This window comes from Haliotis cracherodii, unplaced genomic scaffold (genome assembly GCF_022045235.1).
Source record: "Haliotis cracherodii isolate W230 unplaced genomic scaffold, xgHalCrac1.p SCAF_2, whole genome shotgun sequence".
Taxonomy (NCBI): domain Eukaryota; kingdom Metazoa; phylum Mollusca; class Gastropoda; order Lepetellida; family Haliotidae; genus Haliotis; species Haliotis cracherodii.
Window position 1 is genome coordinate 24,425,825 of NW_027266275.1, and position 14,605 is coordinate 24,440,429.

A 14,605-nucleotide genomic window follows, 5' to 3' on the forward strand; every position below is an offset into this window, starting at 1 on the left:
ACTGCTTTTAGAAGATTTCTTATCAATATGGAACTTGTTTTGTCGCTTTAGTTTCAGAAGTGACATCCTTATTTCCGTCTGTCTTTAATCCAATCAGAAAACTGCTGTAAATGAACTTTTAGCTGGAAAAGATGTTTTCCTGTGTATTAAATCCAGTGCTACATGACGTTCGCAGATCTATATGAGATGACACCAACAAAGCGAGGACTGGTGATATAGCTACTTGTTTCAATGATAAAAGGCCCCGTGAAGAATCCGGAGTAGATTAGGTCTTCAAAACCCATGTTTGCTGTAAAATGTGACTATGCTTGTCGTAAGAGGCGACTAACGGGATCGGGTGGTCAGACTCGCTGACTTGGTTGATGCATGTCATTGTGTCCCAATTGCATAGATCGATGCTCATGACGTCAATCCCTGGATTGTCTGGTCCAGACTCGATTATTTACAGACCGCCGTATATATCTGGAATATTGCTGAGTGCGGAGTTAAACAACAAACAAACAAACAATGATAAAAGTACAGTGTTGATTGGACAGATATTATTAGCAGTGTTACTCAAACCAGACTCAAAATAAAGCTACTGCGGTGAATGTAGGCAGGGTATTTATCATAACAGAATGGAGATAAATATTCAGTTATTACACAAAGGATATTTGAGGAGGGCAAGCATATATAACCATGACAACAGCTCTATGCAATTAATATTTGGGTTTGGGGCATATGTCCCAGGAGTTGTGAATGTGTCCATCAATTAGTGTTACAGGGGATCTATACACATATTAACAGGTAAATTAGGATCTGTCTTCCCAGTCGTCACCCTCAAAAGTAGAGCCAAGCTGCATTGTGACCAACTGATACCTCTTTTAGCTCTTAGCTTAGATTGTCAGATTTTATTATTCAGTATATAGTAGCTCATGAGCTAAATTAGATTTTTAGAATTTAATAAGTATATATATTTTGTATGAGAATATTTTAGTAGTTGAGGCTGAGAGTCCATCTCATGCATGCATGCATGCATGCACAATGCCATGCTGAAAACAGAACACGCCTGCCTTAGCACACGCTGTGGGGAGTAGAAAACAGCATTGAACCTCTCTCGCACGTCATGTGCTGCAGCCGAACTGCCAGACAGCCAGGTAGAGGTGGCGGCAGGGTTGCCTAGCGACCGGCGGACCATGGAGGATCCTACAGACTCCAGCAGCTCTCCGTTCACCCAGTCTGGCACCTTGTCACCCTGGCAACCATGGAAATAATCATCAATGACATGACAAGGGACAACACAGGATGATTCTTGGTGTGACGTAATTTGAAGTGAGAGGAACACTACGCCATGATTGCTGAATATCATGTGACATTAGATCATGGTATAGTAGAGAATATATACTACTCAAAAGAAGTTAAAGAACATGAAAGAAACGAGTGTCCTTAACTGTCAACACAGATTAACAGTCATACAGTGCCATTCAATACAGTGCTAACTCGGTTATAGCGTGCGGTAATGCATGGCTCCCAAAATTGACTTTACATTTTTAATAAACTCAAGTACAACACTGACACAATGTTTTTCCCCCATCTCAAAAAAACATTATCAGCTGATCACGTAACACCACAAATACCAGTCAACAAATCCGAACTGAAGAACACAATTTAGTCCCATTCTTATACCATCTGGTTATAAAAACGTGATCATTTTATATCTGGCCTTATGTTTATAATGTATTTTATCAATTTTATAAAAAATTTCATTCAATATTGTTTAAATTAATTTAGGCAAAATCGTGTGTGAATATGGTGAAGTTATCGGTAAATCAAATCACCTTGATATACAGCAACCATGGTCAGATTACTGTTATTGATGCCTTGAAAAACTTTAGTTGCCAGAGAATGGATACATATATCATAAATGCCATATTTTTATTCGATATAAGTGGCAATATGTCTATTATATGTCAATATAATGTTTGTATGAACAAATCATGTTCCCTTAAGTTCTTCTGAGTAGTATATTTCCTATTGCATTATTCACCGTAGAAAGAAATATTACCTAACCATCAGTTATTTGTGCAGATACGGATGTTTATGATACTATTGCTGATCACTGCAAGTAGCTACAGACAGTCATCCAGTAACCACAATACTTCCATTGGCCAAATAGAGATAGTCAATTCTGGCATGCATTTATCATGTGTTAAAAAGCCTATTCATGCTTACTGTAGGGCCAATTAAATCAACAGAAATTATGTCTGAAGGTGACATCTCGGGAGCTCCTGACAAAAGCAGATGAATGTTTACTGAGGATGGCTTATCCCGACATGCCCAAATATGTATCCCACTGAACATGAACAGAAAATGTGAGTTACCTCCCTTGTTTGTCCATCTGTGCCTGTCATTGGCTCATCGAAATAGATGGACTGAAATTTTGAATAAGGAAACCTTAATATGTTTCAGACATTTCCTCAACAGTCCCATAAAACAACACCCGTGATAACAATGACAACAGAATGAACTCTTGGAATATTAACGAAAACATTGGGTGCATTTTAGTTCCGATTTTTGGCATTCACACAAGTATGGTCTCTTACTTAGTAAGTTCTTACCATATATGGAGGTAGGGTAGGCAGTGACCCGCCTGAAGGTCGTTTGTCAAATGGTCCCTCCAGCACGCCTCTTCTGAGCATGTGCAGCATCAGCTGCCCGTACATGTTCCGGTTCTTCCTGGAATACAAAGCATTCTGGGATTGATGGAAGCTGAGATGACAAGAAGGAATTTCTATTGACAAATTACAGCTTACTGAGTCAGTATGATTTCATACCACCTTGGCATTATTCCAGCAACATCATGGCAGGTGACACAAGAAATGGGCTTCATACATAGTACCCATGTAGGGAATCGATTCAGGGTCTTCGGAGTGACAAGGGAACACAGTAACAACTAGGCCACCCCACTGCCCATCCTGTTAACAGGGGGCTGTCGGGTAGCCAAGTGGTTAAAGCATTGGCTCGTCATGCCGGAGACCCAGGTTCGATTCCCCACATGGGAACAATGTATGAAGCGGATTTATGCTATCCCCCACTGTTATATTGCTGGAATATTGCTAAAAGCAGTGTAAAACCATACTCACTCACTCACTCCGGTTAACTGAAGGATACTAATTATGATCAGTGTATGAAATATCTCAAATGTGTACATTGTCAGGACAACCAGTAGTTCTTCAGAGTAGCAAGTCACTAGACAGTGAAGATTATTGTGATTATGTCATGTAAAAGTGGGTGAGTGAGTTGGGTTTAATTCTGCTTTTAACAGTATTCCATTTATATCACGGCATGTCAGCTTAATGTGAGAGGAAGCCCAAAGAGATGCAGGTCTCGGACGTTTACCACTTCGGTGAAACCCACGAGCACGGGTATGGTGCTGACAAACCTAGAAACATAACTGGGGTGAACCGTGCCCCGTCATGTAAAAGACATGTGGTGATAGTGTCATTCGAATCATTATCAAGATATGTTTACAAAAGATCAATAATTGTGTGGCATAAGGTGGAAATACACAATGAGCCAGGCAGGAAAGTATACGTGAATGATGACTTTTGCAACAAGTTGTATGAGTATTCTGCAATGGTTAGTGTTGGCGGTCACTCCTCACCTTCCTGTCACACCTGCAGCCGGTGGCTCACACAGCTTCTTGATCCACACGGCACACCTCTGGCGATCTGTCAATCAACATAATCCCACCATGATAACCAGACTCTTGAACTAGGCTGCATACAGGTAAGTAATCCCCTGGCTCAACCGTTACAGGTAACTAATCACATCCACTGTGCCTCTGATCCCCCAGTAATCAGGGCTAGACTGTATTCAGTCTGTCTACGACGACACAAGTCACCCATGACTCAGGGGTCTACCACAGAAAGCAGACTACATTCAGTCTGTCTACCACAGAGGGTAGACTGTATTAAGTCTGTCTACCACAGAGAGAGCACTGAATTCAGTCTGCCTACCACAGGGAGTAGACTGCATTCAGTCTGTCTACCACAGGGAGAGGACTGCATTCAGTCTGCCTACCACAGGGAGTAGACTGCATTCAGTCTGTCTACCACAGGGAGAGGACTGCATTCAGTCTGTCTACTACAGGGAGAGGACTGCATTCAGTCTGTCTACCACAGGGAGAAGACTACATTCAGTCTGTCTACCACAGAGGGTAGACTGTATTCAGTCTGTCTACCACAGGGAGATGACTGTATTCAGTCTGTCTACCACGGAAAGTAGACTGCATTCAGTCTGTCTACCACAGGAAGTAGACTACATTCAGTCTGTCTACTACTGGGAGTAGACTGCGTTCAGTCTGTCTACCACAGAAAGTAGACTACAGTCTGCCTACCACAGGGAGAAGACTGCATTCAGTCTGTCTACTACAGGGAGAGGACTGCATTCAGTCCGTCTACCACAGGGAGTAGACTGCATTCAGTCTGTCTACTACAGGGAGAGGACTGCATTCAGTCTGTCTACTACAGGGAGTAGACTGCATTGACCCAATACCCATATACATTACTCATCTTGTGAAAATGTACAGGGTTGGATAATCATGATAATAGGTTTCTCTTATTTTCATGATACGGCACTAAAAGCACCAACAGGAATTACATGTCATTTGAAAGCACTAAGGAATAAAATACAAATGTTATATCTCAAAAGCCTAGACAAGACATTACGTGACAAGACACAGGCCTTTGTTGTATGCAGCATGACGAACAATGTGACAGTGTTGACCCTCTTTGAAACAATTTGGCTGTGGGCTGTATTTTCATATTTAAGGCTTATTGTATGACATAAATCTCTGTTACGAAGCCCCGGGATAACAATGCTGTGTCCCTGTGGCCAGTGGCGTGAGACAATACAAGGACAATAGCTGACATATTGGAGACCAAACAACCAATCAAGCACCTGAGATCGGGCCATCAACACGATACACATCAAACATACTGTTGATAATAGCTCAGCATTGCTTAGTGAGAGATTCATTAACACTTCAAGCTGTAAACGGCTTTAGATCCGTATCATTTGTCCACATGTATCAGATTATCATAGCATGATGTCAAATGAATACATTTGTTCTCTTCAGGTAACAGTAATGCAATTAAATTACGGTGATCATGACCCCCGAATTCCACTCCGTGTTTAGATCGTTCCTATCAACACATTGAAAGGGTTGCTATAACGTCAAATGAACCTCTTTTCATACACCATATTCGACATAATAAGCGCCCAGGGCGCTCTCAAAATTAGAAATAGGGGGCTCTTATTAGAATATCGTTTTAGTGAAAAAAAACAGAGAAAAGATAAATTTCGTGGTTTATGCTGACAGCCTGAAATGTTTATGTACGACAGATATATTTTTCCAGAATTTAATTGCCCATAATTAAGTGTGCATATAACAGATGAGTGCGTATTATACGCGAATATATAAGTCTTGTATACATTGATCAATCGGAAGCAGTGTTAATTGGGATTGTTCACTAGCCAATATATTAGCAAATATCGCCGCGGGCACTTATCATGCTTATTAGAGCGGGGCGCTTATTACGTCGAATACAGTAGTTGTTATTTTGGCATGATAAAAAATAATTCAGTTCTTGAGATAAGCATGAAAAGGTTAAGATAATTGAACAGGCTTAATCTTTGTAAAGAAAACAAAACAACGACAAGGAGTATCATAATATATCTTCCATTGTATACATACAAAATGTTTCAGGGCTACTTCGACCACCTCCGTGGTAGAGTGTCTGTCTTGAGAGTGGAAGGTATGGGGTTCGAACCCCGGCCAGGTCATACCAAAAGACATAAAGATGGTATTTGTTGTTACTCTGCCTGGTGCTCGGCATTATGGCTAAAACAAGGACTGGTTGGCTCGAAGTCAGTATGAGTGGCTGAGTGGGGTATTCATGTCAAACTGTTGCATGGTGTCGCAGTGGGTTTGCACTATAAATCGGCATCAGTCCGGACTAGTACAAGCACACACACACACACACACACACACACACACACACACACACACACACACACACACACACACACACACACACACACACACACACACACACACACACACACAGAGCTATATAAATGCAATAATCTGGGACGCGCGAAGTTAAACCTCACTCACTCTCACATCAGGGCTACTTCAGGGATGACTTGGGATGAAGGGGCAAGAAGTAGCCTTGAAACGTTGTTTATGCATAATAAAGCAGTTATTATCAATAATCCTCCTTGTCATGGTTACATCCAACTTCTATATGCCTATAAAGAATCTCATAACAAAACTAGTTCCAATTAGGTGAACAGCCCTGTTTGTTTATGCTACAGAATATTTCATGCATATTCGCCCTTGCACAAAATAGTGAATACATGAAAGATGTGAACTTTCTGTTGTCATGGTAATATTGTATACGTTATAAATGGAATTAGTATTAAAATAACATGAACATAGTTACTCTTGCAATCTTTGAACTGAAATCAATTTACATATTATCACTGTACATGTTCATCAAAATGAGCTCTCACCTGCTTTGTGTGGCAGTTTGAGGACATACGGTTTCATGTCCGCCAGCACTTTGTCAAACTCTGAGTCCAGGTGCTCTAAAGAGGACTCGGGACTCTCCATTCTCTCTGACCCAGCTGCCTTGTCCACCAGCTCGGCTGACCCTTCAGATCCTGCCTCACACAGCTCCTGTTCCTGTTCCTGTTCCTGGCAGTCTCTGGACAAACAAACAAACAGCTGCTGAAAGTCTACCAGGATGTCCTGGAGTGTCCGGGCATCTACCAATTGAACACCACTTCCTGCTTCACTGTCAGCTGGGGCAGACTCCATGCTAGACTTGCTGTTAGTCTCATAACTGTTTTCAACTGCCGTCTCACACTGCCCAGAGTTATATTTCACACTGCACAGTTGTTCATCACTTCTATGTACAGTAGGCTCTGCAAACTTGTGGACTCTATGGCCTTTTCCTTTATAGGAGTTTGCTTCATACAACTGCTTATCACTGCTATGCACAGAGGGCTTAACTCTGTGCCTATGGCCTTTTTGTGAATGGGTTCGAGAGTCTATATATTCCTTGTCAGAACTTAAAGTGTCTGAAATGTCACACAGAGGGTAATTGCGTCGATTATTGGTTTCATTTTCATGGAAAGAAACATGTTTTGATCTATTATTAGGCGAACATTTAGATGGTCGTGATGACCATGAACTATCTGAATTTTGGGAAACTCCTGAAACTGAAGAATCTGAAACATCAACTAGACAACAACACTGACAGTTACTTAACCCTGACCATGATGACAGAACATCATCACACTTCTTTCCACGAACATGTGACCCTGCACCCTGTCTCCCTATACATATCTGGCCATTTTGTCCTTGGCATTCAGCACTAACCCGGTCTTGCCAACCTTGCTTCATATTTTCCAACATATTAGAATTTGGACTATTGTGACCAGATTTGTAGTGTTTGGATGCCCTAGGTGAATGGTTATGTGAGGATGATGGCCTTTGCCATTTGTGTACATGTTTACGTCCACAATGTCCAGTATCTTCCAAACTCTGGTCAGATTCTTCTTTGAAACTTAAACATTTTGAAGAATGCTTGTTTTTCCTATAGTCACAGCAAGGAGAAGTTGTTGATGAAAGATGTGTCTCTCTATCAGAAGTACACCTTGACCAATGTGCTGCCTTGTGTCTACTCTGGTGATCATCCTCTTCTAATGGTAGAGACAAGATCTGTTCTCCATCCCCTATGGTTTGCCTGTCTACAGAACACAGGCACTTATAATTCACAGGTACCTTACGTCTTGGTTTGTCGTCCTCAGTATGTTGTTTCCGATCAATAGTGGATTTTCCACGTTTTATACCACCAGGTGGGGAGCATGGCTTCTTTCTCGGGAGCACAGCACTTTGTTGCTCTGTTCTCTTGAAGCTCACACATCGATGACAGGTACATTGATAGTTCTCATCACTTTGTGAGCCTCTGCTTTCAGCATCTCCTGTAACAACTTCACCATCACAGTACTTCTCTTTTATCCTTGGGATCTTCTCTTGACAGTCTCTACTATTCATCAATGCTTTACTCTCAATATCAGAGCAATTTCTGTGAAGGTGTTTCTCTGAGGAGGATGAATCTTCATGGTCATAATACCCCTGTTTTCTATTATGCTTTATTTCATAAGAACCTTTACCGAATGGTGCTCTCATAAACTTGCTGCCTGCTGCTACTGGTGACTGACTTGTATTGTCAGCATGTATCTGGTATTGTTTAGTGTTCCCTCTGCTACTGAATGATGACTGAGTGCTATCACTGCTCAACCATGTGTCATCTTTAGTCAGCATGTCTGTCTCACTTGAAATAAGTCTTTTTTTACTATGATCTGTTTGATTCTTCTCAACATCAACTTTGTTTCCGCAATTGGCTATAGTTTCTGTATGTTGAACCCCGTTTGCCAGAGATGCCTTGACGCTGCCATCCACGGATGGCAATGTTGTAATGTTTGCTCCGGAATTATCATTTTTTGAATGGGAAGTCCCATTACTCATGAGAGTATCTGAAAACACATTAGGACTCTTCAACACATGCTCACTAAGATCACCGGCAAGTGGACATAAAGAATCACTTCCGCTAATGGAAAACGAAGACATTTCTGATACATCCACATTGTGGAGCAGTTTCCAGCTGTCATGCTGATGTTCCTGTTGATGTCCTGGGGCATTTAAGTCATAACCATGTTCGTCCCCACTGCTGACATTCTGACAATTGCCCCTAGCCACATGTTCATGTCCTGAGATCTGTATGAACTTCTGTTTATGCCTTGAGATCTGTGCTTCATGAGTGTGATCTTCCCCACTGATGTCCGTCTGATGGTCAATCAGCTCTTTTTCATGTCCTGAGATCTCTATCAACTCCAGTTCCTGTCCTGAGATCGAGTAGTCATGGGCACTTTCTTCCCCACTGCTGTCTCTCTGACAATCCCCCCCAGCCATCTGTTCCTGTCCTGAGATCTGACTCAACTCCAGTTCCTGCCCTGAGATCTTTGAGTCATGAGCACTTTCTTCCCCACTGCTGTCCCTCTGACAATCCCCCCCAGCCATCTGTTCCTGTCCTGAGATCTGACTCAACTCCAGTTCCTGCCCTGAGATCTTTGAGTCATGAGCACTTTCTTCCCCACTGCTGTCCCTCTGACAATCCCCCCAAGTTATCTGCTCCTGTCCTGAGATCTGTGAGTCATAACCATGTTCTTCCCCACTGCTGTAACATCCCACATGGAGGCCACCATCATCCCCATCTGTTGGAAGTATTGGCTGGATGCAGCTGTTCACCAGATATTCACCAGGGACTGATACATCGTCGTCTCCACTGCCTTGTGCCATGCCAGATGATTCTTTGCTGGTAGATCCACTTTCTCCAATGATGTCACAGCATCTGACAATTACACCTGAAGTTTTCACATCTGTCTCTTGTTCATGTTCCTTCATATGAAGAAGTTCTTCTCCTGGACTTTTTTCTTTGGTTTCATCATGTTCATCCTCACTCATCTCCTTTAACTCATCCCCCCTCCTACTCCTACTGACAGTGTTGGGGGTGTGAATATCATCAGGAACATTCCCTGCATGCTGTCCATCGACATTTTCTTCCTCCTTTGAACTACCTGTAGTGTTACCGTTCTGTGGAACACCTTTAACATCCCCATCTACAGAACAGTGCTCCTGATCCATACCATTGTGTTTTTCTATACTCAACCTGTTTACTACATCATGCTTTTGTGCATCATCTGTTTTTGTTGCTGCCAAAACATTAGGAGACATGTTCCTCATGTTTTTTCTTGGAATTTTGCTAGGATTTGATCCCCTCTGTGGTATGTTATCCTTCTTGGCATTTTTATCATTTGTATGATCTAATTCATCCTGCGCTTGACCTTTCTTTTGATGGAGTGACTTCCGCTTCAAGATGAGCGTCTCCACCATCCTGATCATGTTCCTGTGCTTGTCCTCAGCATCTTTTGACCTTGACACTGACAGCAGGGATAGAAGTCCCTCTAGGTCAGTCATATTCAAACACTGTTTACTGTCATCTTGGGAGGAATTGATGAAATCTTTCTGTAGTAAGAAGAGAATTTGTCTGGAAACACCCTTCTCCTGAGTGTTTGATCCTGATGAGGCATCATCAGCATCATCTGATCTGATAACGTTGTTGTCTGCTGATTGTGATTCTTTTGAGTTACCGTGCTCTGTGGTTGGGCTTGGAGTGTTATTGCACAGTGACAAACTATTTTGATCATTCTGTTCTTCTAGGAATAATGCCAGCTCTTTTCCATGGAATTTAGACTTACTCTCTTTGTTTATCCTCTTCTGGGACAGGAGTGAGTTAGCTTGCCTTTTTTCATAATTCATCAAATCTTTGTTGACACAGATTTTGTGATATTTATGCCTGGTATCACAATGGCCACTGTCACTCAAGTCTGCTTCCGTCGTGATTTCATCGCAACAGTCCTCATCAGACAAAACAAATCTTACAGATTTGGTTCTATCTCCTGGTTTTCTCCTGTGAGATGTATCATATGCAAGTGACTTTTCTCTAAGCACTGCAATGTCTGACGAGCTGGCCTGTCTCCGAGCTGCACCTTTTCCTCTCCTGGCAGCGTTAGCCTTGACTCGGTTGTTCCTTTCTTGAAGGTCTTTGGCCAGCTTGGCCAGGTCATTGTGGCTTCTGGACCAGATGGACATCGCTCAGCAGACCAGCCTCATCAACAGACATACACCAAGTACACCATCCCAGAGCAGTTTCAAGAACACACTGATTTCTGTTAAAGGCATATCTCTATGACGAGACCACTAGCCCCCATTATTGATCAAGATTCCAAATGTGTTATGGGAACATATTTACAAACACTTCCCTGGTGTAAACAGCACTTCTGTCATCTTCCCATTGAAACACACTGAAACTGCCTCAGTCTTGGTATTTACTAGTGAGTACTTGCAAAAAGACTCAAAGTATTCAGAATGCATCATTTTGAAAGATTCAGGAAAAGTACACGTTTCACAAACAAATCTTCAAAAGCATTATCAAAATTTGAATCATGAGCAAAAACTCAAAATCAGTGTTCCCTCTGCAACAGTTTCCTAATATTCACTGCATGTGGAGCCGACCGCATGTGAGATAAGTACTACACCGGCACAGTACACTTGATAACTGATCAGAAATAAAGGAGTCAGTGTCTGTGTCCCTCCTGGCAGACCCTAGAGTAAACTGTGTATGGTGTGAGATAAGCCGGGGTAACTCAAGTAGCTCAGGAATTAATGGGCCCATCAGACTGTGTGGCCAGTAGTAATCCTGTTACTCAGAAGAGGCTGTGCCCCATTGAACACAGGATCAACTCTGAGGGTTCTGTCGGGGTTCGGTTCAGCCCCCCGATGGGGTCACATGACCTGACGGGACCGACGTTCCATGCAGTGAACATCACACATCCATCTCAAAGGTCGCTTGCAGTCATTTCAGCAAACTAGGGGTGACAATAACTGTGAGAACTGATATTGCTGATAGCCAAGTTATCAAGAGAGGTGAACCAATAGGTATTTATTGCCTGACAAAAGTGGTCCGACAAGGGGCTTAGTATATTTATCGGATGTTACAAGCACTTCAAAGTGGACCGACTTTAACGTAAGGAGATGGGCTGTCAGCATGGTCAATTTGACAGATTCAAAGATTTTGTCATTGTCAAAGACTATACAAATATTTCTGGTCGTACTTAGACATGTTGGAGTATGTAATCTGCCAAGTAGTATCAATCAATGTTAGTAGACAGGTGAATTGCCTCTCCAGCCTACAGAAACAACACCTCCGACCAGGCTTAAAGACCTATAACCTTCTACTGGACACATTTATACACACAGCTTGTCCAAACACAGACAGTCCAACTGCCAAACAAACAACACCATGGCAGTGCACTGCGGCTTCTACCATGTCTACATGTATCAGTGAGTGAGTTTGGTTTAACACTGCTTTGAACAGAAATATATCCCAGGATGCCAGCATCATGTGTGAAGAAAGCCTGAAGTGATGCAAGCATTAGGCGTATACCACTTTGGTGACCCCACAAGTATTGGTGTTGTGCTGACAAACACAGGGTTAAACCGTGAAACGGGATTCAAACCCAGGATTCTGTCATGCCAAATTGATGCCTTAGACAACTAGACCACATGTGCCCCCAAAACAATTCAGTTTGTAGAAATGTTGCACTCCTTTTCAGCCTCATATCCTTGCGCTCTTTGTGGTCAGACGCCATTTTTGCAATGTTGCTTTGGGGATTGTGTTGACTTTAGTATCTTCCTTTAGTGGCGGAGATACTTAAGATAAATTTTCAGCTTCAAAAACATAAATATTGAAACAAATGCTTTGCAGAGACAGCATCAACATGATCAAACATGTCACTGAAAAAACATTTACAACTAATACATAGGTGATGAAAATCTTATTTAGTCTTCATCATGTTCATGTCTAAAGTCTATGCGTGAAGATCCGGGTTAGAATTGGTCTTCAGCAACCAATGCTTGCCACAAAAGGCGACTGTGCTTGTCGCAAGAGGCGACTAACGGGATCTGGTGGTCAGGCTTGCTGAATTGGTTGATGTATGTTATCGTATCTCTATTGCATGGATCGATGCTTATGATGTCAGTAACTGGATCATCTGGTCCGGACTTGATTATTTACAGACTGCCATCATATGGCTGGAATATTGCTGAGTGTGGCATTAAACAATGAAAAAAAAATCCAACATATATATATATATATATCAGTACCACCTCTGGTAGTCTAGTGGACAGAGCATCTGCTTGAAGAACAGAAGGTCAGGTCTTTGATACTGCATCATAACAATAGACGTTAAAAGATGGTACTTGTTGTTACCCTGCCAGAAGCTTATCATTAAAGGTACCTCAGCATGGGCCAGTACTATCACACACATCGTTAAATAAGCATGATAAGTGCAATAATCGTTAAATCCTATTTCACCCCACCTCACATATATTGGTACGTTCCTAAATCATGTAAATCTTGTTCAGAATATCTTATTCACTCTCAAGTGTCCATGTTTGATCTGAGCACACACTGTAGTGTATCCTAGGTATATCCTGAACAAGTTGACGCCCCACCCCAGTACAATGATAAGCTATAATAAACACATTAAACCCTTGTATCCAGCCCTTATACTCCAAACTGTGGAGTACCTGATTTTCTATACCTATTGTCTACGTGATATATTAGTCCATTAGACACTAGTGGAAAGGAATTGGAAAACCCCAAGTCAGCAGAATAAGCCAATTCACAACAGGTCATGGCTAACCAGCATATCAATAAGACCTTTAGAGTATTCTTGCCAGACTGTCAAGAATAATAATGTCTGATTGCATTCATTGATGAGTGTATGGATATCATGTTTCTTGTGGATGGATCGTGTAGAAAGAGCACCCTTGGGTTTGTGAGGGGGGTGACATGCTGATCGGAGCTAGCCTTTACCATGTTTACATTGTTCAAATAACTGTACTGGATCATAATCATGATAATGATTACATGTTTATGAACACGTGATTTTCCAAACCAGCATCATAGTTGGACACACTACTTAACATGCTAATGCTGTCACTTCCTGGCAAATATTTCACAAATCTTTTCATTATGTTCAAACATATTTTAGAAGTTTAACCAGCGTTTGAAACTGGCACTAGTCCTATAGTCCTTGCCAAACTGCCCAATAGTTAAGGTATCATAATGACTGGTAGAAATTTGCCATTTTTAAGGGTTTTGCTATATGTTATCCTTAAAAGGTCAAGTGGACTAAAACTGTTAGTTTCTAACACTGTTTGACAAGATAAATCAAACCTTTACACACAGCAAAACATAAACATGATAATAATCATCTGATAAATATTTAATAAAACATGAAAAAATATAGTGCTTAGAGTCACAGCAATAATCATGATAATGTCAGCAAAAATATATTCAGTTCATGGTGGAGGTTGCCATTGGACAGAATATGTTTTTTGTCTAGTTATTATTATTTCAAATGAATTTCAATCAAAGATTTACTAAATATATTTAATTTCTCCACATTCTCAACGAAAACGTTTTTCCTTATGAACATGGACATAGACAGAAAACACATCTTAAAACCAATATGACCATCCAATGTAAAACATGAGAAAGATGAACATCTGGCCCATAGGATAGAGTAAGTTTAAGGAAATTAATACCTCTTATATGAGGGTATATCATATGGAATTCACAACAACCAGTTTACCCTTTAACTACGTGCAACTATACCGTGTATACAAGCCTAACCATCACTATAATCATGATAATGAGATGATATTGTCAACTGACAAATTTGGCAATCTAATTCACATGAACCATTGTCAACAGCTTAGATTACAAATTTTTACTAAATATTTCAAGTTCAAATATCAACAATTCTATATGCAGTCCTGTATCTCATTATCTCCATACAGATTCAATATACCCCCTAGGGAACATTGTAGCAGGGAGATTTATAGCTCTATAATGTCTTGTAA

At 41.3% G+C, this 14,605-nt stretch overlaps 2 protein-coding genes across 4 annotated transcripts in view; both read right to left on the minus strand.

The window, feature by feature from the left end:
- The window catches only part of LOC139467864 (centrosomal protein of 112 kDa-like), a 50,188-nt gene that overhangs the window by 29,285 nt on the left and 6,298 nt on the right, over window positions 1-14,605 (minus strand). For 2 of the 3 annotated variants that reach the window (XM_071249374.1, XM_071249373.1), the window contains exons 2-6: window positions 6,559-6,752; window positions 3,644-3,710; window positions 2,598-2,715; window positions 2,361-2,411; window positions 1,092-1,234 (exon numbers count right to left, since the gene is read on the minus strand). In XM_071249374.1, coding sequence (XP_071105475.1) covers window positions 1,092-1,234; window positions 2,361-2,411; window positions 2,598-2,715; window positions 3,644-3,710; window positions 6,559-6,658 — 479 coding nt within the window. In that variant the 5' untranslated portion in view covers window positions 6,659-6,752. The remainder of the gene's footprint in view (window positions 1-1,091; window positions 1,235-2,360; window positions 2,412-2,597; window positions 2,716-3,643; window positions 3,711-6,558; window positions 6,753-14,605) is intronic. The other variant, XM_071249375.1, reaches the window with a different exon arrangement.
- On the minus strand, window positions 6,714-10,765 carry LOC139467526 (uncharacterized). The gene is made up of 2 exons (XM_071249060.1): window positions 7,835-10,765; window positions 6,714-6,752 (listed from the first exon to the last, which is right to left on the minus strand). Exons 1-2 carry the CDS (start codon window positions 10,763-10,765, stop codon window positions 6,714-6,716), a joined length of 2,970 nt encoding a protein of 989 aa, XP_071105161.1.

What these genes read in the sequence shown, in the direction of transcription:
- LOC139467526 (XM_071249060.1), bottom strand. Translation starts at nt 10,765, where the DNA reads ATGTCCATCTGGTCCAGAAGCCACAATGACCTGGCCAAGCTGGCCAAA. An exon ending in ACGACAAACCAAGACGTAAG is followed by an intron (nt 6,753 to 7,834) that starts GTACCTGTGAAT and finishes TTGTTTGTCCAG; the next exon opens with AGACTGCCAGGAACAGGAAC.